The 23,425-nt window shown below is 41.2% G+C and overlaps 1 protein-coding gene across 7 annotated transcripts in view; it reads left to right on the top strand.

Annotated features, from left to right (window-relative positions):
* LOC104605420 (putative serine/threonine protein kinase IREH1) overlaps positions 1-23,425 on the top strand; it is a 96,086-nt gene that overhangs the window by 38,394 nt on the left and 34,267 nt on the right. For 5 of the 7 annotated variants that reach the window (XM_088900626.1, XM_010270224.3, XM_010270273.3 and 2 more), the window contains exons 10-11: positions 17,113-17,323; positions 17,451-17,536. The exons of the other annotated variants lie outside the window; for them this stretch is intronic. In XM_088900626.1, coding sequence (XP_088756752.1) covers positions 17,113-17,323; positions 17,451-17,536 — 297 coding nt within the window. The remainder of the gene's footprint in view (positions 1-17,112; positions 17,324-17,450; positions 17,537-23,425) is intronic. 7 annotated transcript variants of the gene reach the window in all.

Below are 23,425 nucleotides of genomic sequence, written 5' to 3'. Positions count from 1 at the left end.
TACAGATTCTGGAGCCTTAGAGCACATGACCCATACCTCCACCATTTTTTCCTCTTACCAGCTCTGTTCTGGTAGAGACAGGGTCTCCACAGTTGATGGATCTCATGTTTCCATTGCTGGGAAGGGGTCTATCAAGATTAGTGATTCCATTTCCCTTCCCTCTGTCCTTCATGTTCCCAGATTGAACACTAATTTGTTATCTGTTAGTAGTTTGATTAAGAACCTGAACTGTTCAGTAATTTTTTCTCTTGGTCATTGTATCTTGCAGGATTTGGATTCAAAGAGGACGATTGGGAATGGTTGTGAAGTGAATGGAATCTACCTCCTGGATGTTCTTCCTCCTCGTTAGAGTCATCATGCTAGCAGGGATAGTGAGTTAGGGTCTGTGGGTCAAATTATGCTTTGGCATAATCATTTGGGTCATTTGCCTTTTTCTTCTTTGAGTCTTTTGTTTCCAAAGCTATTTGAGTCTGTTAGTTTGTCAAGCCCGGAGTGTGAATGTTGTCAACTTGGAAAGCATTGTAGCCATTCCTTTAAAGCTAGTAATAAAATGTGTTCTTTTGATGTTGTTCATTCTGATGTGTGAGGACCTTATCATGTTCCTTCTATGGGTGGTTATTGATATTTTCTCTTATTTGTGGATGGTTTCTCTCGATATTCTTGGGTTTACTTGAAGAGATCCCGAGATGAGGTACCATCCTTGGTAAAGCAATTTCATCAGATGGTGCTAACACAGTTTGGAATACGAATAAAGGTGTTCAGATCAGACAATACCATGGAATATTTTGAAAAACACCTTGCTTCATATCTATTAGAATATGGTGTTGTCCATCAAAGCAGTTGTTCCTACATTCCATAGTAGAATGGTGTTGCAGAAAGGAAGAACAGACACATTGTTGAGATTGCAAGGAGCATGACGATCACATCTAAAGTTCCAATTTGGTTTTGGGGTGATGCAGTTCTCGCAATAGTATATTTGATTAACAGGGTGCCCTCTCGTATACTTGGATTCAACACCCCATTCAATCTTCTTTTTCCTGAGGGGAAGATGTTTCATATTCCTCTCAGGGTGTTTGGGTGTGTCTGCTTTGCACATATCCTTGGTCCTCACCGCTTGAAGTTTGACCTGAAGGCAAAGAAGTGTGTCTTCCTTGGATATGTAGAAAATCAGAAAGGGTACTGTTGCTATGATCCAGTCTTTGGGAGTCGATATGTTACTATGGATGTCACTTTTTTTGAGTTCACATACTTCTTCTCGAAGAATCCTTCTCAGGGGGAGTGTTTTGGGGAAGTGAGTGACCCTCTCCCAGCTCCAGTCCCTGTATCCACTCCTGTGTTTGATCCTCTTGTGTCACCTACCTTACCACCTCCCTTGCGTCCTGCTTCTCAGCGTTACTCACGACAGAGACTTCACAGGGAGGTTGATTCCACTGCAGCAGAACTCACATCACTTCCTGTCGGTTCCTTGGGGACTCCAGATTCAGCTGACACGGATTCAGGTATTCCTCTTGATCCCTCTATTGTTTCAGTTCCCATTGATTCTATTAATCCTGTTACAGATAACTTGGACCTTCCTATTGCCCTTAGAAAAGGGAAGAGAAAGTGTACTGCTCATTTTATTTCATAGTACTTATCCTATAGTGGACTTTCTCCTTCCTATCGTGCTTTTCTTTCCTCTCTTGACTCTGTGTCTATACCCAAGGGTGTCAGTGAGGTTCTCTCCGGACCTGAGTGGAAGGCAACTATGTAGGAAGAGGTGAAAACTTTAATTAAGAATCAGACATGGGAAATTGTGGACCTACCAAAGGGCAAGGAGACTGTTGGATGCAGATGGATTTACACAGTGAAATATAAGGCAGATGGAAGTATAGAAAGGTACAAGGCCAGACTTGTTGCAAAAGGGTACACACAGACCTATAGCATTGATTACTTAGCGAGCTTTCCACCAGTTGCAAAGATGACCTCTGTTCGAATACTTTTTTCTCTTACTGCCACATACTCTTGGCCCTTGTTTCAACTTGATGTGAAGAATGCTTTCCTAAATGAGGATATGCAAGAGGAAGTGTATATGGATCTTCCTGCTGGCTTCTACAGTGATGCTGAAAAGGGAAAGGTATGCAAGCTTAAGAAGTCACTTTATGGCTTGAAACAATCTCCCAAAGCATGGTTTGACAGGTTCAGGAAGGACTTGGTTGCTTTTGGCTACACTCAGACTCAATGCAATCATACCTTGTTTGTGAAGTGAAGGGGATCTTTGGGTGTCAGCCCTAATTGTTTATGTGGATGATATTGTTGTCACAGGGAATGACCTAAGTGAGATTGATTGTTTGAAGAAGAATCTACACAAAGAATTTGAAATTAAGGATCTTGGAGAACTTAGATACTTCTTAAGCATTGAAGTTGCAAGATCAAAACATGGAATTTTTATCTCTCAGAGGAAGTATGTCTTGGATCTTCTTCAAGAAATAGGGAAGCTTGGAACAAAGGCAATCGGTACTCCTATTGATCAAAATCACAGAATTAATGTATAAGAAGGTGGGCCAGTAAAGGACATTGGGAGATATCAGAGACTTGTGGGGCGGCTACTATACTTGTGTATGACAAGACCAGACAGTTCCTATGCAGTAAGTCTGATAAGTCAATACATGCATGCTCCACGAGTCCAGCATTGGGAGGCTATTGACAGGATTCTTGCTTATCTGAAGGGATACCCGAGCAGGGGCATATTGTTTGCTGATCATGGACAGTTGAAACTAGAAGCTTATACAGATGCAAATTGGGCAAGATGCCTTGATGACAGGAGATCTACTTCAGGAGTATGCACCCTTGTTTCATGGAAGGGTAAGAAACAGACAGTGGTGGCAAGATCAAGTGCTGAAGTTGAAGGCCTTGGCACATGGAGTTTCATAACTTCTCTGGATCCGTTCCCTATTGGGAGAGATTGGTGTACAGGTAGAAGAACCTATGCTGCTGTACTGTGATAACCAAGCTGTAATTAACATTGCCCATAACCCAGTTTAGCATGACTGGACTAAGCACGTTGAAGTGGATAGACATTTCATCTTCTCTGGATCCGTTCCCTATTGGGAGAGATTGGTGTACAAGTAGAAGAACTTATGATGCTGTATTTTGATAACCAGGCAGCAATTAACATTGCCCATAACCCAGTTTAGCATGACCGGGCTAAGCACATTGAAGTGGATAGACATTTCATCAGAGAAAGGGTGACTTCTGGGGAAGTTTGTCTCCCATACATTGCTTCTAATCTACAGCTTGCTGATGTTCTCACAAAAGGTGTTGCAAGGAACAAGCTGGAGCATGATCTACGCAAGTTGGGAATGTGTGACATTTAATCCCAACTTGAGGGGGAGGTTGAGTTGGGCCAATTTCTAGTTCTTGGGCCCAATTGTTTTGTTCTTATTTTAAGTTGTTAAGTTAGGAAGTTGCTAGGCTTTAGGCCCATTAGCTTATGTTTTTTAAGTTGTGACTGCTTAGCTACTTTAGTAGCCGCCCTACTAAGGGCATTCTTGTAATCTTTCATTCTTTTAATTTAAGTATAAAATATAATGAGGGGTTGGCGGCCAGAACTAATTCAATTCTGGTTAACATCCCTCTCTTTCTTTCCTTTCTTTTCTTCTCTACTGCTGAAACTATTCATTTTCTTTTGAGAGAAAAAACGAATTGATTGTATTGTCTTGGAAGGAGCATATACACAGCTTTATATAGAATTACAGAGCTAACTTATAGGGCGATAAAATAGGAAACTAACTTTTCCTAGAAAACTAAATCCTATATCAGTGGGATTCTCCAATTAATATCCCATGATTCTAGGATATCCCACGATTCTAGGAAACTAACTTATGTATGTTTCCTAAATTGATGGACCTAAAATTATGGAGAATCAATCAAAGAGTCAATCTTCTACTTTCCAACACTCCCCCTTAAGCTGATGAATATGCATCTTTCATTCCTAGCTTGGAGATAAGTCCTTGGAATACTACACTGCAAAGCCCTTTTGTCAGCATATCTGCCAGTTGACCATTCGTTGAGATGTATGGAGTGCAAATTAATCCGTTATCCAGCTTTTCCTTTATGAAATGCCTATCTATCTCAATGTGCCTTGTCCTATCATGTTGGATGGGATTGTGAGCAATGCTAATAGCTGACTTGTTGTTGCAGAATAATCTCATTGGACCTTCCCATCTGATCTTTAGGTCTTCCAAAATTATCTTGAGCCATAGTAATTCACATACTCCTTGAGCCATTGCCCTGAATTCTGCCTCCGCACTTGATCTAGCTACCACATTCTGCTTCTTACTCCTCCATGTCACAAGATTTCCTCCAAGGAACGTACAATAACTTGTAGTGGACCGCCTATCCACGGGAGAGCCTACATAATCTGCATCGGGGTATGCCTTTAGGGCTAATCTAGTATTTCTTTTAAACAAGATTCCTTAGCTAGGATTAGCCTTTAGATAATGTAGTATCCTATAGACCGCTTGTAGGTGACCCTCTTTCGGGTTGTGCATAAACTAGTGAACCACGCTCACAACATATGCTATGTCTAGCCTTGTGTGGGCATGATATATAAGTTTTCCTACTAATCTTTGGTACATTTCCCTATTCACGGCTGGATCTTCATTTGCTTCTCCCAATTTGTGATTTGGCTCAATCGGTGTGGAGGATGGCTTGCATGCTAACTTTCCTGTCTCTCTTAAAAGATCTGTTACATATTTCTGTTGTGAGATAAAGATGCCTTCTTTGGAATGAGCTACTTCAATCCCTAGAAAATACTTCAATCTCCCAAGTTCTTTTATTTCGAATTCTCTGACTAGGCATCTTCTCAAGGCTTCCTTCTCCTTTTCATCATTTCCTGTCATAATTATGTCATCGACATATACCAGAAGAGCCGTGACTCCCCCTGCATCCGAATGCTTTATAAAGAGTGTATGATCTTCCTGACTTTGTTTGTATCCGATGGCAAGCATAACTTTAGTAAATCTTCCAAACCACACCCTAGGTGATTGCTTGAGACCATATAGTGCTTTCTTCAACCTGCAAACTTTATTTCCTTTTAGATTTCCTTTGAAGCCCAGAGGAATATCCATGTATATCTCCTCCTCTAAATTATCGTGAAGAAAAGCATTCTTTACATCAAATTGCTCCAAGTACCAGTCGAAGTTAGTTGCTAGTGACAACAAAATTCTTACCGTATTCATCTTAGCCACTGGAGCGAATGTCTCTTGATAGTCAACACCATAGGTTTGTGTATATCCCTTTGCCATGAGTCTTGCCTTGTATCTTTCTAGAGAGCCATCTGACTTGTACTTTACTGTGAAAACCCACTTGCAGCCCACGGGTTTCTTTCCTGGTGGTAGGTCAACAATTTCCCATGTTTGATTCTTATCTAGAGCCTGCATCTCTTCTCTCATAGCATCTTTCTATTTCTCATCAAATAATGCCTCAGATAAAGTATTAGGAGTATGAATGGTGTTTAGACTAACTAGGTATGTGATGGTGAGAATTTTTTAAAGGTCATAAATTTTGCTAAGGGATATAAGGGATGTTTAGTGCATTCTCTTGTGCCTTTTCTAAGGGCAATAGGAAGATCTTGGTTATATGCTAATTCAGAAGAAATTTCTGGAACTGTATTTACCTCATTCTCAGGATTAGGAGTTGAATCTTGAACCTGCACAAGATTAGGATCCTGGTCTCTTCTTCTTGAATATACCTGCAATCTCATAGAGTCACAAAGTTCATCATTCTCTGTCATGGGTTTGGTATGAATGGGTGAAGAAGTTGGTTTGGTTTGAGGTGGCTCGATAGGTGCAGATACAGATTGAACTGGTATAGATGCTGAGCTTGGGTGTTGAGAAACTGTAGGTAGACCAAGCGGGAACAAATCTCTGTCCTTATCTTCAATGAATGACAAGGACTCCCCCTGAAGATAAGGTTGAGTGAAATATGGTGTTTTTTCTTCAAAAGTGACATCAATAGAGACAAAGAATTTTTTGGTAGGTGGGTAGTAACACTTATAACCCTTTTGGGTGGACGAATAACCCACAAGATACACTTGACGGCTCTTGGATCTAACTTCCCTCTATTATGGCTATGGACATGGACAAAAGCAGTTTATCCAAAGATTCTTGGGGTGAGATTATTTGTTGTACGTAGATTGGGATAAAATTGAGAAAGTGTTTCCATTGGTGTATTAAATCCCAACACCCTCGAATGTAATCGATTTATAATGTATGCGGCTGTAAGCACAACTTCCCCCCAATAGGTTTTTGGAACATGCTGGTGGAAAAGTAAGGCTTGGGTTGTAGCTAGTAGATGACCATTCTTCCTTTCTGCTACTCCATTTTGTTGTGGAGTATTAATGCGGGAGGATTCATGGATAATCCCTTCTTTTTGAAAATATGGGGATAAAGTTTGGTTGAAATAATCCCGTGCATTATCCGATCTAAATCTTTTGATTCTGACCCCAAACTGATTTTGAATCATGTTATGGAAATTTGGGAGTACACTACTTACATCTGATTTAGATTTAAGAAGAAAGATCCAAGAGACCCTAGTGCAATCATCAATAAAAGAGACGAACCATCGTGAGCCAGACACATTTGGAACTGTGGAGGGTCCCCATATATCACTATGGATCAAAAAGAATGGGACTGAACTTCTCTTGTTATTGATTGGGAAGGACACACGCTTGTGTTTTGCAAATTCACACACATCACAATGAAAATATTCAACACTCAATCCTTTAAACAAGGAGGGAAACATAGTTTTCAGAATTCCAAAAGATGGATGTCCTAGTCTAAAGTGATGAAGCCAAATGGTGTCTTTGTTGGATGATGAAAGGAATGACGGAGATAACTTATCCTGGACAATATTTGATTTGCATGATTCTTCAAGATAGTAGTCCATTCTTCTCCTTAGCAAGTCCAATCCTCTTCCCCGAATCCTGGTCCTGAAATATACAGTAAGAAGGATAGAAAAGCACATTACAATTCATGTCATGGGTGAGTTTTTGGATGGATACCAGGTTAGTGGACAATTTGGGAACATGAAGGACATTTTTTAGTGCAAGTGATGGATTAATATGGATATCCCCAAGGATAGCTACGGTAGTAAGGGAACCGTCTGCAATGGCTATTTTTCGATTGCTTGGGCAGGGAGTATAAGTGCTAAAATGTAGTGAGGAGTGAGTCATGTGATCTGTGGCTCCTGAGTCAATAACCTGTAAATCCCTAATAGGTTCATTTGAAACATTTAGTCTATGAGGAATAGAAAACTTACCTGAGATTGCAAGAGAGCCTACACCACTAGGTTTCTCCAACGATCCCAGAAGCCCCCTTAACTTTTCGATCTCCTCCTTATTGAACTCGGTCTTGTCTGGAGGCTTTTCTTGGCTCAGCTGATTCGTGGTGAAGTTAGCTTGATTTCGACTCTTCTGTTGTCCTCCTCGGTAGCCCCATTCCCTGTTCGATGGTTTACCATTCAGCTTCCAACACTTCTCTTTGGTGTGCCTTGGTTTCTTGCAATAGGTACACCAAAGAGACTCCTTGTTGTCCCGTGCAGAGGACAAATCTGTCTTCATTCCTTCCAGTATTTTTGGTTGTTCCATTCTTGTAGCCATTGCTGAACCTTCTAGTACTTGGGGTTCAAGCATAACTCCCCTACGGCTTTCTTCAGCACGAATCAGAGAAATAGTCTCATTTAGAGATGGCACCTCTTCTTTGCCGAAAATCTGGACCCTAACTTGATCAAATTCTGCGTTGAGTCCTGCAAGAAAGTCATAAACACGATATTTTTCGATAAAACTCTTTAGGATTGCTGCATCCGCTACACATTTAGTCTCAATGCACCGATAATGATTGAGTTCTTGCCACAGGTTCTGCAGTAAATTTGCATACTCGGTAACTGTCTTGCTGCCTTGTTTAGTCGCTCCAGTCTTGACTTTAATTTCGTACACTTGTGCTGCATCACGTGCCTTTAAATATGTTTGTCAGACGGCATCCCAGATCTCTTTAGCCGTGGATAAAAACATACACGTGTCGCTGATTTCAGGGTTCATTGAATTCCATAACCATGACATGGTCATGGAGTCAGCTTCGTCCCATGCATCAAATCTTGGATCTCCTTCCTTCGGGCCCGTCCCTAAGAGATGGCTAAGCTTTACTTTTCCCTTTAAATATGTTCGAACAAACTGAGACCACTCCAAATAATTTTTCCCGTTCAACCTATATGCTGCCTGAATGTTTTTCCGGTCACCAGATGCTTGATGGGAGGAGACTTCTTCCGATTGTGCAGTGGTATTTGATACAGTGGCTTTTGACATATTGGGCGGGCTTCAAGAAAGAGAGAAAAACAGACAATGAAGGTCTGGAAAATTTAGTAAGGGTTGGCGATGAAGGCCTAAAGAATCTTTCAGCCAATGTCCAAAGAAAGGTAACTGTAATGCTCCGCCAAACTGGAGTGGATCGAAACCTCTCAAAATCAAAACTGATCCAAAGCAAACCAAAGGGATTCAGTAAATCTGCTCTTGGCAACACCAGATCTAAGATTTCAGACTGATCCGATGTCTCTACAAAGAGATCCAAGAAAAAGGATGAATCCGATGGCGCAACAGTCCAGAAAAAGAAAAAAATGTAGAGTTCCGATCTGTAGCCGATCTCGAAGAAGAATCAAGGACACTCAAGAACCTCCCAAATACTGTTAGAGTGTTCTTGAAGCAGCAGCAGCAGAAATGACCGAAGAGATTCTACTATGTGTAGATTAGGTCGTGACCAACTCTGATACCATGACAGAATTTGAGAGAAAAAATGAATTGATTGTATTGTCTTGGAAGGAGCATATACACAGCTTTATATAGAATTACAGAGCTAACTTACAGGGCGATAAAATAGGAAACTAACTTTTTCTAGAAAACTAATTTCTATATCAGTGGGATTCTCCAATTAATATCCCATGATTCTAGGATATCCCACGATTCTAGGAAACTAACTTATGTATGTTTCCTAAATTGATGGACCTAAAATTATGGAGAATCAATCAGAGAGTCAATCTTCTACTTTCCAACAATTTACTCCCAACTTGAGGGGGAGTGTTGAGTTGGGCCGATTTCTAGTTATTGGGCCCAGTTGTTTTGTTCTTATTTTAAGTTGTTAAGTTAGGAAGTTGCTGGGCTTTAGGCCCATTAGCTTATGTTTTTTAAGTTGTGACTGTTTAGCTACTTTAGTAGCCGCCCTACTAAGTTCATTCTTGTAATCTTTCATTCTTTTAAGTATAAAATATAATGAGGGGTTGGCGGCCAGAACTAATTCAATTCTGGTTAACATCCCTCTCTTTCTTTCCTCTCTTTTCTTCTCTACTGCCGAAACTCTTCATTTTCTCCTTCTTTCTCTTCACAAGGAGTTCATCCTGATTTACAAACAGTGATTTCTACTAAGAGAATAGATACATACCAAGGTGTACGCTATGCCTCAAATCTGTTAAGCCATCACTAGGTGCTTAACCCCATACAAACCAGCTGTACTGTCAAAGTGCTATTACCCCAAAAAATAATTCTTCCTTAGTTACTCTTTATTGGCCATAGTTTGCCAAGCTAATATCTGATCTTGGGATCCCATTACAAAAAACACCTGGTTCATAATAATATGGTTGATTTCCCTCCAAATCTCCATTGGTAGAGGATGGGTTCAGTATCTTCAAATAATGGATGAGTTTTGCTCTCCCACTTCTTCCCCTTCATCCCTGAGGAAACGTCTACCATCATCTTCCCTCCTTTCACACCCTCTCTCCATCCAGCACTGCTTACCTCCTTGACATCACCAAGCTTTGACATGCCTCGGCTGAGTGACTCTTCAGCCACCCCCAATTCCATAACTTGTACTTTTTTTTTGTGATTTATGTGTATACAATAACCTTAAAAACCATTTTCTTGAGAATACCTTTGTAGAGAAACTGATGTGGGCCCCACAGCTGTCAGGCCACTCTGTCCGTAGGGTAGAATATACCTAGTCTATCTGTTATGTTATTCTGTTATTCTAGTTCTGTTATTTACTTTTCAGTTTTTTATATTGTTAAGTGTTATGATGTAAACACCAAGGGCAAATATGTCCTTTCATGTAACTAGCATAACATATAAATATTAAATTGAAGTGGTGGCAGCAGATCATTCTGAATCTGTCCTTCCTTTCAAACCTGTGTTCTACTGCTCTCTCACTAATCTTTCTCCTCTTTCTTCTTCACTTTCTCTTCTGTTCGAACCTGAAATTCCTTGGTGTCCAAGACTGATAGCAGTCTTGATCATCTTCGTGGTATCAGAGCCAAGTTAGGGTTTCTTATGTGAGTTTAATACCAGCCGACCAAATGAGAATCTCCTAAGACTAGAAGCTGAAAAGGTGGAGTTCGTAGACTGATTCTTGGAGATCGCCAGAAGTGCTAGCAGCTGTTGGAAGTTTTGTTATGGTTGCAGTGTATTGGTGGTCAGGAAGGATCAGAGAAGACTAGGGTTCGGGTAACCCTAGAAGGCAGCAAACAATTCTTTTCTTGTAAGTCATCTAGTTTTCTAAGAAAAGAGAGGTGGGACCTATCTGGAGAGGAAGGTTGAACTGTTCTAGGTTTTCATCTCTTCGATTCACTAGGGTTTTACAGCAAACCCTACTGTTCTGCTGTGATTAAAACCCTACTGTTTTACACCGAACTGTCTCAGCCTTGTTTCTTTCTGCACTAGAAGTTTGAAAGTGATCTTGCGGCAAGCCCTAGTGCTGGACTGAATCTTGTGATCTATCTAGAGCTGTCCTCAAGTTTATTGTTAGCATTGATCAGATTCTAGGGTTTCATATTAACCCTACTGCAAGTCTATCTATACAGTACTGATTAGATTGTGCAACTGAATTGATCACTTTAAGGACTGATTAAAACCCTAATTCTGCAAAGGCAAATCAGACCTCCTTCTAAGCTGTTTTTCAGAGTTTTTTGGGGTTTTCGAACTCTCTTAAAGGGGTTAGAGCTCTACGGACAGCCACTGTTGTGTTTGTTAGTTGATTTCAGATCAGAGTTATCCCAGTTTTGTGCACATACACTATGAATACAGATCAGGCCTATACTGTTTTTGATTGTGATTGGTAGTCCAAGTGCTGTTTTAAGACTTGACTGAGATGGAGTTTAAAAATCAGGCAGAAGGCAGCTTTGGGAGCATCAGTTATGGCAGTGTTTCTGAGATGGGTGGTCAGATTACAACCGTAAAATCAGTTACTCTAGCTTCAGCCTACCATGCCTCAGCTCCAGGTACTACTGAACCCTGTTGGGTAATAGATTCAGGTGCATCCGACCACATGACTAGCTTGCCTTCACTGTTTACCTCTTACCTTTTGTCATCTGGTAGGGATAAAGTATCTATTGCTGATGGCTCCCTGGTTCCAATTTCTGGGAAGGGTGACATTAAGTTACCAGATACGATCTCCTTGTCTTCTGTCTTACATGTTCCTAAGCTTGATACTAACCTCCTTTCAGTCAGTAGTATTACCAAACACATGAACTGCTCAGTACCCTGACCAGTGTGTTTTTCGGGACCTGGAGACGAAGGTGATTGGGACTGGCCGTGAGACGAATGGGATCTATCTGCTCGGGGAGAATTCTCGTCGGGAAGATTCAGTGGATAAGAGGTCACTTGTTTCCCAGAGTGTGAGTTCGGTTATGCTTTGGCATAACCGATTGGGTCATTTGTCTTTTCGGTCCTTAAAGAGTCTATTTCCTACTTTGTTTGAGTCTGTTGAGTTGTCCTAGTTGCAATGTGAAAGCTGTGAGTTTGCTAAACATTGTAGAAACTCTTATTCATTGAGTAATAAAAGGAGTAATCGTCCTTTCGATCTTGTGCATACGGATGTTTGGGGGCCATATCACATTCCTTCTATGGGTGGGTACAGATATTTTTTGTTATTTGTTGATGACCATACCCGGTTTTCTTGGGTTTATCTTATGCGTTCACGAGATGAGGTTCCCGCCCTGACCCAAAACTTTCACCAAATGATCCTAACCCAGTTTGATATCAAGATTAAAGTTCTTAGATCTGATAATGCAAAGGAATACTTTGCTAAGTCATTGGCATCTTACCTTCTTACTCATGGGGCTATCCATCAGAGCACTTGCCCCATACACCTCAGCAAAATGGGGTTGCAGAAAGGAAGAATAGGCACATCTTGGAGGTGACTTGAAGTCTTATGTTTACCTCCAATGTCCCTATTCGCTTCTGGGGTGATGCTATCCTCACGGCGGTATATCTTATTAATCGGATTCCTTCCCGGGTTCTTGATTTGCGATCTCCTTTTTCCCTTCTATACCCACATGAGGAGTTGTTTTCTATTCCCCTTAAAACATTCGGTTGTACCTGCTTTGTTCAGCTTCTTGGACCCCATCACTCCAAGTTTGAACCCAAGGCCTCCAAATGCATTTTCCTTGGTTATGCACAAACTCAAAAGGGGTATTGCTGCTATGATCCTGTCACAGGGAGGAAGTTCGTCTCCATGGATGTCACTTTCTTTGAGGAGACACCCTATTATCCTCGGGTTTCTCCTCAGGGGGAGAGCAGTGAGAGTAGGGGTTTAAGTCCTTGTCTTCAGGGGGAGAGCAGTGAGAGTGGGGTAGTTTCTTTACCTATTCCATTGGGTGATGGGAGCTGCAATGGTGAGGGTGGCCAGAGGGATCAGGAGTTGAGGGGGAGCTGCAATGGTGAGGTTGGTCAGAGGGATCAGGAGTTGAGGGTCTATCACAGGCGGTGCAGGCAGGTTGATCCCGATCATCAGCAGTCCATGCCAGCTCCAATCTCATCTACGGCTCCAGGTCCAGACATTACAGTCCCAGGACCCACAGAGACTTCTTCTATCGTTGCCATTTCACCTCCTACAGATGACCTTGATCTTCCGATTGCAGTCCGTAAAGGGAAACGACATTGTACCACATCTACAGCCCACTGTATTTCCCATTTTTTATCCTATGATCGCCTATCTCCTACCTACAAATCCTACCTCAGTTCCATTTCCAATGTCCCTATTCCAAGAACAATACAAGAGGCCCTATCAGTCCCGGAGTGGAGAGCTGCAATGCAAGTTGAAATGGATGCCCTGTTGAAAAATAATACCTGGGAGCTAGTTGACTTGCCCAAAGGAAAGAAACCAGTTGGATGCAGATGGCTATTTACTGTGAAGCACAATGCGGATGGATCCATTGAGAGGTACAAAGCTCGGCTAGTTGCAAAAGGGTTCACTCAGACTTATGGTATAGATTACTTGGAGACATTTGCCCCGGTAGCCAAGATGACCACCATTCGGGTTCTATTATCTCTTGCAGCAAGCCACACTTGGCCTTTGTACCAAACGGATGTTAAAAATGCCTTCCTGAATGGGGACTTGCAGGAAGAGGTTTACATGCAGTTGCCTCCTGGATACTATGATACAGAGACAGGTAAGAAGGTCTTCCGGCTCAATAAGGCATTGTATGGTTTGAAGCAGTCACCTAGAGCTTGGTTCAACAGATTCAGACTAGCTCTTGGAAAGTTCGGTTATGTACAGGCCCAGTCAGATCATACACTGTTCATCAAGAGGGTGGAGTCTTCACAAACATTACTTGTAGTATATGTTGATGATATCGTGGTGACAGGAAATGACAGCCATGATATTGAATCCCTCAATAGCACCTTCATCAAGAGTTTGAGGTGAAAGATCTGGGTACACTACGGTATTTTTTGGGCATTGAGGTTGCTAGATCTAAACAGGGGATCTTTGTCTCTCAGAGGAAATATGTTTTAGATCTGTTGGCTGAAACTAGAAAGCTGGGTGTCAAACCTGCAGATACACCCATTGAACAGAACCACAGGATTAGTGCAGAGAGTGGGGAGCTGCTTGAAGACAAAGTTATGTTCCAGCGGTTGGTAGGAAAGCTCCTATATCTCTGTCTCACTCTGCCGGATATTACTTATGCTGTTACTGTTGTCAGCCAGTACATGCATTCTCCTAGAACCACACATCTTTTTGTGGCAGAAAGAATTTTAGCCTACTTGAAGAGTTGCCCGGGTCGGGGTATACTGTTCAAGAACAATAACCACATGAAGGTGGAGGTCTATACAGATGCCGATTGGGCTGGGAGTGTTGATGACAGACGATCTACCTCAGGATATTGTGCCCTTGTGGGAGGAAACATTGTCTCCTGGAGAAGTAAGAAACAAAGTGTTGTCTCCCGGTCTAGTGCTGAAGCAGAATACAGGTCCATGGCCAACGGAGTGGCTGAAATCCCTATGGCTAAGATCTCTACTTGAGGAGTTGGGTATTGAGTATGAGAAGCCTCTGATGTTGTATTGTGATAATCAAGCAGCCATTAATATAGCACATAATCCAGTGCAGCATGACAGAACCAAACACATTGAAGTTGACCGACATTTTGTACGAGAGAGGGTCTCATCTCAAGAAATATGCCTCCCTTACATCACATCCAGTATGCAACTAGCAGATATCCTCACTAAAGCTGTATCAAGAAAAAAGCTAGAAGCGGATCTATCCAAGTTGGGAATGATAAACATTTACTCCCAACTTGAGGGGGAGTGTAGAGAAACTGATGTGCTGTGGGGCCACTCTGTCCGTAGGGTAGAATATACCTAGTCTATCTGTTATGTTATTCTGTTATTCTAGTTCTGTTAGTTACTTTTCAGTTTTTTATATTGTTAAGTGTTATGATGTAAACACCAAGGGCAAATATGTCCTTTCATGTAACTAGCATAACATATAAATATTAAATTGAAGTGGCGGCGGCAGATCATTCTGAGTCTGTCCTTCCTTTCAAACCTGTGTTCTACTGCTCTCTCACTAATCTTTCTCCTCTTTCTTCTTCACTTTCTCTTCTGTTCGAACCTGAAATTCCTTAGTGTCCAAGACTGATAGCAGTCTTGATCATCTTCAACCTTTAAGGCTCTAGAAAAGCATGAAATTATGATCAAAGGATCCCAGTATTGTGGAGATTGGGACAACTGCCACAAGCCCAGGTCCGACTCTTAACCCGTCCCCCAATCTCACCAATCTTGATCCACTTGGGAATCCCTTAACCTCATTTGAGTGGACCTCCTACTCCTACTAGACTTATTGGGGTCTTAACACCTCAATCCTCTAGTGCTATGATAACCTGTAACCCTTTCAAATTTGAAACCATTCTCCTTACATGATTTGTTTCTCTCCTTGGAATTGGTGAAATCTCTCGGAGGTCCAACTTCCAATGTGTACATCCATCCATATATTTGAATTAATGCCTTTAAGGAATGTAGCTACTTGGACGGATTTGATTTCTGGGTATTCCTAGAATGAACGGTATGAAGTAAATTGGATTAGGAATCTGGAACTTGCAATACAACTTTTTGAGCAAATATCAAATCTAAAAGTGAATTTTGAGAAAAGTTGTATAGCGGGAATCAATATGGGAGAAGGGGAGATACTCGAGTATGCAAACATTCTGGAATGTGCAATATCTAATTGGCCTCTGAATTATGTAGGTCTGCCCTTAGGGGATAATACTCAAAAGGGAAGTTTTTGGATTCAGGTCGTGGAGAGATTTGAAAAGAGACTCGCCTCTTGGAAGAAAAATTACTTATCTCTTGGAGAAAGAATCACCCTGATTACGTCTACACTAGTTAACTTGCCTGTTTATGTTTTGTTGGTTTTTAAGATTTCAATAGGGGTGGCTAGCAAGCTGGAAAAAGTAATGAGAGGCTTTCTTTGGGAACTAGGGGAGGAAAAAAAGGACCATAGGGTCAGGTGGGAGGTATTGAGTAGAAGTAAGAATTTTGGAGGTCTTGGCATTGGGAATATTAGGAATAAAAACTTGGCTCTATTAGGAAAGTGGTTGTGGAGGTTCCCTCTAGAAAAAGAAAAGCTATGGGCTAAGGTAGTAGCTAGTATTCATGGTCTTGCAGATAATGAATGGGATTTTGGGATTCTAGCTAGGACTACAAGAGCTCCACCTTGAAAAGCAATCCAAGCTGTTCTGCCTTTGTTTTCACCCTGGATCAGGTATGGCTTACACTTGGGCAATCTCATCAAGTTTTGGGAACAGGTTTGGGTTGGAGCTTCCCCTTTGAAAGACCAATTTCCAGCTCTATTTGCTATCTCCAGTTGATTCAGGTTTTGGACAAAGACCTCAGGAATACCATCTGAGCCTTCAAACTTAAGCCAAACCACTCCAAATACCTCTAACAACTAGGTGAGATCAATCAGAGATGATTAGAAACTCAAAACCCCATACACACTACTGACCCTAGTAGCGTATGAGTCTAGACAAAGAGAGAAAGGAGAGAAACCTGGCTTTGGTACCAAGTCGGTAGTCAGATCAGTGATATTTTTGATTATTTTATGATAAATAACAAGAGAGAAAAGATCGTAGTTAGCAGTGTGCTGTCTCATTATGTTATATTGCCTCTTAAAATAATAATGTTACAATTACAAATATGCCCTTTATAAGTAAGGGCATGTCTGAAACCCAATTATCATCCCATTGATGCCTTTGACTCAACCTCTGTGATATTGATGTCCATGTCTGAAACCCAACTGACAAGACATCTGTGCCAAAAGACCTCCTCCGCTATCCCTTCCCCATTCAGTACCACTTTATTGTCTTGACCAAGAACCTGGACCGGGGCACTGTCCCTCTTCTCAACCCCCAAGCCAACAATTTTCATAATTTAAATTGTTTCTTGAAAATTATTATAGGAAGTACCACCTAGATCTTAGTTGATTTATTCCCAATAGCAACATCTTGTCAGTAGTTTACAAGTTCTGTCATTTATTCTACTTCCTACTATGTTTCTTATTTGTCTTCTAGCTTGTTATTATATATTTTCATTATATTGTGATGATGAAATGCCTTATAGCATGCGTTTTGTGTTAAGAAAAGTTTAATACTTAGCATTTTTATTTTTCCAATGCAGTATCTCCCCTTCTCTCCCTTCCCTTGGTAAACCTTTTTTCATAATACTGGTAGTTTTGGTTTCATATCACTGCCCATCGAAATGCTAGTTCTAGTGAAATATTATCTTCAATTTTACACTATTCTGACTTCATTTCTGAACAGTTGACGGACTTTGGGCTCTCAAAAGTTGGTCTTATCAACAGCACTGATGACTTATCTGGTCCAGCCATTAGTGGAACATCTTTATTTGGAGAAGAGGAGCCTCAGCTATCTGCATCTGGACACTTGCATAACCGGGAAAGGCGGCAGAAACGTTCTGCTGTTGGCACACCTGATTATTTGGCACCAGAGATACTCCTAGGAACTGGACATGGTTAGCATAGATTTTTCCTGTTTGTAGCACACAACTTTCTTGTTTGCTAACAGATTTGTCCTGTTCTAGGATAATTTACTTCCCACATCATAGACTTCACCATCATGTGATGTCCTTGTATCTTCAGGTGCAACTGCAGATTGGTGGTCTGTGGGTGTTATTCTTTTTGAACTGATTGTTGGTATTCCGCCCTTTAATGCAGAACATCCACAAGTAATCATCTTTCTTATGCATTTGTGATTCTAAAAAGTAATGTGTCTTGTTCAGATTATTTTAACCTTTTCAATTTATTTGCTTTTACCCTTTGGCTATTTAATGCTGGTCCTTAAATGGTATGCCATAGTTGCTCCAGTTTATGGTTATATAAGTTTTTGATATCAGAAATTGCATAAGAAACAATTTCATTTGAAGATGATCAAGACTGCTATCAGTCTTGGACACTAAGGAATTTCAGGTTCGAACAGAAGAGAAAGTGAAGAAGAAAGAGGAGAAAGATTAGTGAGAGAGCAGTAGAACACAGGTTTGAAAGGAAGGACAGACTCAGAATGATCTGCCGCCGCCACTTCAATTTAATATTTATATGTTATGCTAGTTACATGAAAGGACATATTTGCCCTTGGTGTTTACATCATAACACTTAACAATATAAAAAACTGAAAAGTAACTAACAGAACTAGAATAACAGAATAACATAACAGATAGACTAGGTATATTCTACCCTACGGACAGAGTGGCCCCACAGCACATCAGTTTCTCTACACTCCCCCTCAAGTTGGGAGTAAATGTTTATCATTCCCAACTTGGATAGATCCGCTTCTAGCTTTTTTCTTGATACAGCTTTAGTGAGGATATCTGCTAGTTGCATACTGGATGTGATGTAAGGGAGGCATATTTCTTGAGATGAGACCCTCTCTCGTACAAAATGTCGGTCAACTTCAATGTGTTTGGTTCTGTCATGCTGCACTGGATTATGTGCTATATTAATGGCTGCTTGATTATCACAATACAACATCAGAGGCTTCTCATACTCAATACCCAACTCCTCAAGTAGAGATCTTAGCCATAGGGATTTCAGCCACTCCGTTGGCCATGGACCTGTATTCTGCTTCAGCACTAGACCGGGAGACAACACTTTGTTTCTTACTTCTCCAGGAGACAATGTTTCCTCCCACAAGGGCACAATATCCTGAGGTAGATCGTCTTCTAGCAATGTTCCATCTGAAGCAGAGAGTTTATGACTCGTATCAATAGGAGTAGCAACTGGTCTAGCACCCATCTTCCCAGTTTCAGAGAGCAAGTCAAGAACATACTTCCTTTGGGAGATAAGAATCCCATCCTTGGATCTAGCAACTTCTATGCCAAGGAAGTATCTCAATTCCCCCAAATATTTAATTTCAAACTCTGTATGGAGGAAAGATTTGAGATCATGAATTCCTGAAACATCATTACCAGCCACAACAATATCATCTACATACACAATGAGGTATGCTGCCAGAGGTCTACTCCTCTTCACAAAAAGAGTATGATCAGACTGTGTTTGTACATAGCCAAAGTTAACAAATGCTGTTCTAAATCTCTCAAACCATGCTCTAGGGGACTGTTTTAGTCCATAAAGAGATTTCTTCAGCCTGCATACCTTTCCTTTCATGTCTGTTCCATACATCCTTGGAGGAAGAGACATATAAACCCCCTCATGTAATTCACCATTCAGAAATGCATTCTTCACATCCAATTGATAAAGGGGCCAGTCAGAGTGAGCAGCTAGAGATAGAAGAACTCTCACAGATGTCATCTTGGGAACGGGTGCAAAGGTCTCCAGATAATCAATCCCATATGTCTGTGTATAGCCTTTTGCAACCAGCCTGGCCTTGTACCTCTCAATGGTGCCATCAGCCTGATATTTGATGGTAAAGACCCACATGTAACCAACTGGATCCTTCCTTTCAGGCAAATCAACCACTTCCCAAGTGTCATTCTTGTGTAGGGCATCAATTTCAGATCTCATAGCATCCCTCTATTCTGGAATATTAAGAGTTTCTGACACAGACCTGGGAATAGGGTTAGAGGCAACAGAAGAGAGATAGGCAAAGTATGAAGGGGAAAGCAGACTGTAAGAAAGGTGTTTGGAATTGCAATGTGCAGTACACTTCCGTTTTCCTTTCCTAACAGCAATGGGAATATCAAGGTCAGGGAAAGATGGCTCCAAGGGGGCTGAAACAGTACATGTTGTCTCATCTGTGATTGGAAGTGCATGAGGCTCATCTGTTGTAAGGGAAACAACTTGCTCATTTCTGGATCTTTGCCTTTGATACACCTTGGTATTGAGGATAGGACGAGGAGGTAAAGGAGAAAGAACACTGGGACAGGGAGAATGGAACGACTGATCCTTGATTCATTTGAAGGAGAAGCAGACTCATCAAAAGACTCAACTGGGACAGGAAGAGGAAGAGCAAACACCTGTGACAAATCCTCCCCCTGTGGACAATGTCCTTCCAGAGAGGAACCATAAAAGGGAGAAAGCTCATCAAAGGTGACATCCATTGAGACATACCGAGTGCCAGTCTTTGGATCAAAACAACAGTAACCCTTCTGTGTGGGGGAATAACCAAGGAAGATACACTTGTGGGCTTTTGGTTCAAATTTATGCCTTTGAACACTTGGAACATGTACATAACAGGTGCAGCCAAAGACACGAAGAGGAATTGGAAAAAGGTCCTTGTCCAGATGAAGGAGATTGAAGGGAGACTTAAACCCTAAAACCCTGGATGGCATACGGTTTATAAGGTAGGTAGCAGTGAGAACAACATCACCCCAAAACCTTGTAGGAACATGTGAGGCAAACAAAACACTTCTTGCAACTTCAACAATATGCCTATTTTTTTTTCAGCAACTCCATTCTGTTCTGGGGTCCTAACACATGAACTTTGATGAATAACCCCCATGTCAGAAAGATAGCAGGATAAGTTCTTCTCAAAATATTCTTTTGCATTGTCAGATCTGAAAATTTTAATCCTGGTATCAAACTGGGTTAGAACAAATTCATGGAATTGTCTTATAAGTCTTGGAACTTCATCACGGGATTTCATCAGGAATATCCAAGTGAACCGAGAAAAGTCATCAATAAACAAGATAAAGTATTTGTAGCCACCCATAGAGGGTAAGTGGTAAGGCCCCCACACATCAGAGTGCACAATATTAAAAGGAAAATAAGATCTTTTATCGCTCAAAAGATAATTGTTTCTACAGTGCTTTGACAACTCACAAGATTCACAATGAAGACTGGACAAACTAATTCCCTTGAACAGTTCAGGGAATAAATGACTCAAAGCAGAAAAAGAAAGATGACCCAAACGAAGATGACACAACATAATTTGACTAATAGATTCTGAAGAAACAGACCCAAAAGCAACATTCCCAGGATGATCAGGGCATTGTCCCGGAGTATCAAGCATGTATATTCCATTCGCCTCATGGCCACTCCCAATCACCTTCTGAGACTCCAGATCCTGAAAAACATAGTAGGAAGGAAAGAAGGTTATACAACAGTTTAATGACTTGGTTAGACTACTTACAGATAACAAATTTGTATTTAGTCTAGGTACATGAAGGGCAGAAGGTAGGAACAAGGAATCTATAGCCTTGATGGTTCCCTTGCCAGAAATAGGGGCAAGAGAATCATCGGCTAAGGTGATTTTGTCACGTCCAGGAAGCAAATCATATGAAACAAACAAGGTAGAAAGGTTGGTCATATGATCAGAAGCACCTGAATCAATAATCCAAGGGATCTTAAGATTACCTGAAGTGGTTGCATGATTGGTAGAAGCCCTTATACCTGAATGAGCAAATGCAAAAGAAGCTGAATTTCTTGAAGGGTTGGAAGAAGAAGTCACACCCTCTAGATGACTGATTATCTTCCCAAACTTTTCATATTCTGTTTTCATGGCTGCCAACTGTGCACAAGCAAACATCTCTTCAGTATAGTACTTATCACTATCTGGACTAGTAGCCACATTTGCACTCCCTGTCCTTTTACTATCATGCCTTTTCTAAAACCGAATGGGAACAAGATCAGGATGTAATTTCCAACACTTGTCTTTGGTGTGCTTTGGCTTCTTGCAGTACTCACATACAACCTCTTTCTTCCCAGAGCCACTAAAAGTCCCTGCAACTCCTTTGGGTTTAACCCCCATATTCACAAATTGATCACTAATACCAGCCCCTTGAACCTAAACAATCCTTCTGCTCTCTTCACTGCTCACCAATGCATATGCTTGTGACAACGAGACACTCTCCTTGGATAAAATATTCTGTTTTGTGATATCATATTTTGGGTTTAGTCCGGTTAAGAATTCAAACACCCTGTTTCTTTCAACCAGTTTCCTGTAGGTCTCTGCATCATTGGTGGTGTCCAAAGTTACAGCTTCTATTAGGTCAATTTCTTGCCACAGAGACTTAAGGGTTGAGAAGTATACAGCTAAAGGTTTCTCCCCCTGCCTTAAATTCTTCACATCACTTATCAATTTATAGGTTCTAGCCACATTTAGTTTTTGGGAATAAGTTTCTACAACACTGTCCCAGATTTCCTTTGCTGAATTCATCCATAGATGGTGTTGGCTAATCTGTGGCTGCATTGAGTTCACAAGCCACACAGTGTAATTCTCTTGCATCAACTTCTCATAGGATGGATCATCCTCTGGGGGAGCTTTCTTGCTCCCGGAGATAAAACCCCACTTTCCTCTACTACATATATAAATCTTTACCGATTGTGACCGTGACAGATAATTAGTTCCATCCAGCTTGACTGTGGTCACAGTCAATAAAGAATCAACTGGAGTCCCCTGAACTTGTCCAAATTCAGCAACATTCTTGTTTTCAATCTCTGAGGAGTCCATCATGTAAACACTTCAAATAGGATTTCAGCCGACTTTTACAAGTGTACTGAATGAGGATGGAGCAAGGACTGTGTTAAACCAGCCTCAAAACAACAATACACAAAGCCAAACCACACCCGGAAGCTGTGAGAACCAAGTCTGAAGCAGCACCTTGTTGTCTACACGAGACACTAAACAGCTTGGTTCGGCCTTCAAGAAGTAATCAGAAAACCTCCAAGCACTGTGCACCCAGTCGAAGCTCCTTTTCTAATCAGAAATTCTAGGTACTCACCAAAAAGTACCCCAAAAAGAGCAAAGACCAGCCCGTATTGATGAAGAGGCCTTTTTACAAACACAGTGTGGGCGGCAGAGAAGACCCCACTGTCAAAGGTGAGAAACACCTCAGGAACAGTCCGTACAGGGCCCAAAAAACAATCAAATAGAAGCAACAACTCGCAGCACTGAATCCAAAGATGTTTCAGCAGTTTGATAGTCCAGAAAAGGAATGAAAACAACCTAGAAATCTCTGGGTTAAACCAGATTAAAAACAGCCGAATAGCTGTACAATTTTCAAAGAAACTTCGGACACTTCAACAGTCCAAAAAACAGAAAAATAACCCAGAAATAATTGAGCACAACTTACAATCTCTGACTTAAGCTCCAAATCAGAAACCGAACTGTTCTTTTTCTCTGATTCTTCCTGGTCACCGAATCACTCTCCAAGAGATTTGAGTCTTGGGCACCCTCCAATGACCTCCAAGAATCAGGCGATACAAGTTGAAGCTTCCAGCCCTAGAACACTCTCATGTAGCCGGCTGGACTACACCCACATGAGAGCCCAAGCCAAGTTCAGGCCTGCTCTGATACCAAGAAGAAAAACAGTCCTTGAGAGTGTGGGACTGTTTAGAATAGATGCAGAAATCAAAAGAAATCGAAAAGAACAGCAGAAAATACTTCTTCTATGGAGTAGAAGGTGAAGAAGGAGATGGTGGCAATAAGGGTTTAGAGTATGAGAGTTTCGAACCTTACTCTCTCTCTAACACCCTAACACTATTTTATTAAGTTAAATTTGAATAATTACAAGGAGGCCCTTAGTTGGACAAGAAATTACAAAGAACATAACATAGAAAGGATGGGCCCAGAATAAGGCCCATTACAGAAAGGAACATAAACAGTAAGAAAGGATAAATAGCCTATGGGCCATTCGGCCCATCTTCTCTACAGACCCAGC

The sequence above is a fragment of the Nelumbo nucifera genome, chromosome 3 (genome assembly GCF_055504915.1).
Source record: "Nelumbo nucifera cultivar China Antique chromosome 3, China Antique-T2T, whole genome shotgun sequence".
NCBI lineage: Eukaryota > Viridiplantae > Streptophyta > Magnoliopsida > Proteales > Nelumbonaceae > Nelumbo > Nelumbo nucifera.
Note: the sequence above shows the minus strand (reverse complement) of the source record. Positions and strands in the feature narration are given on the sequence as shown.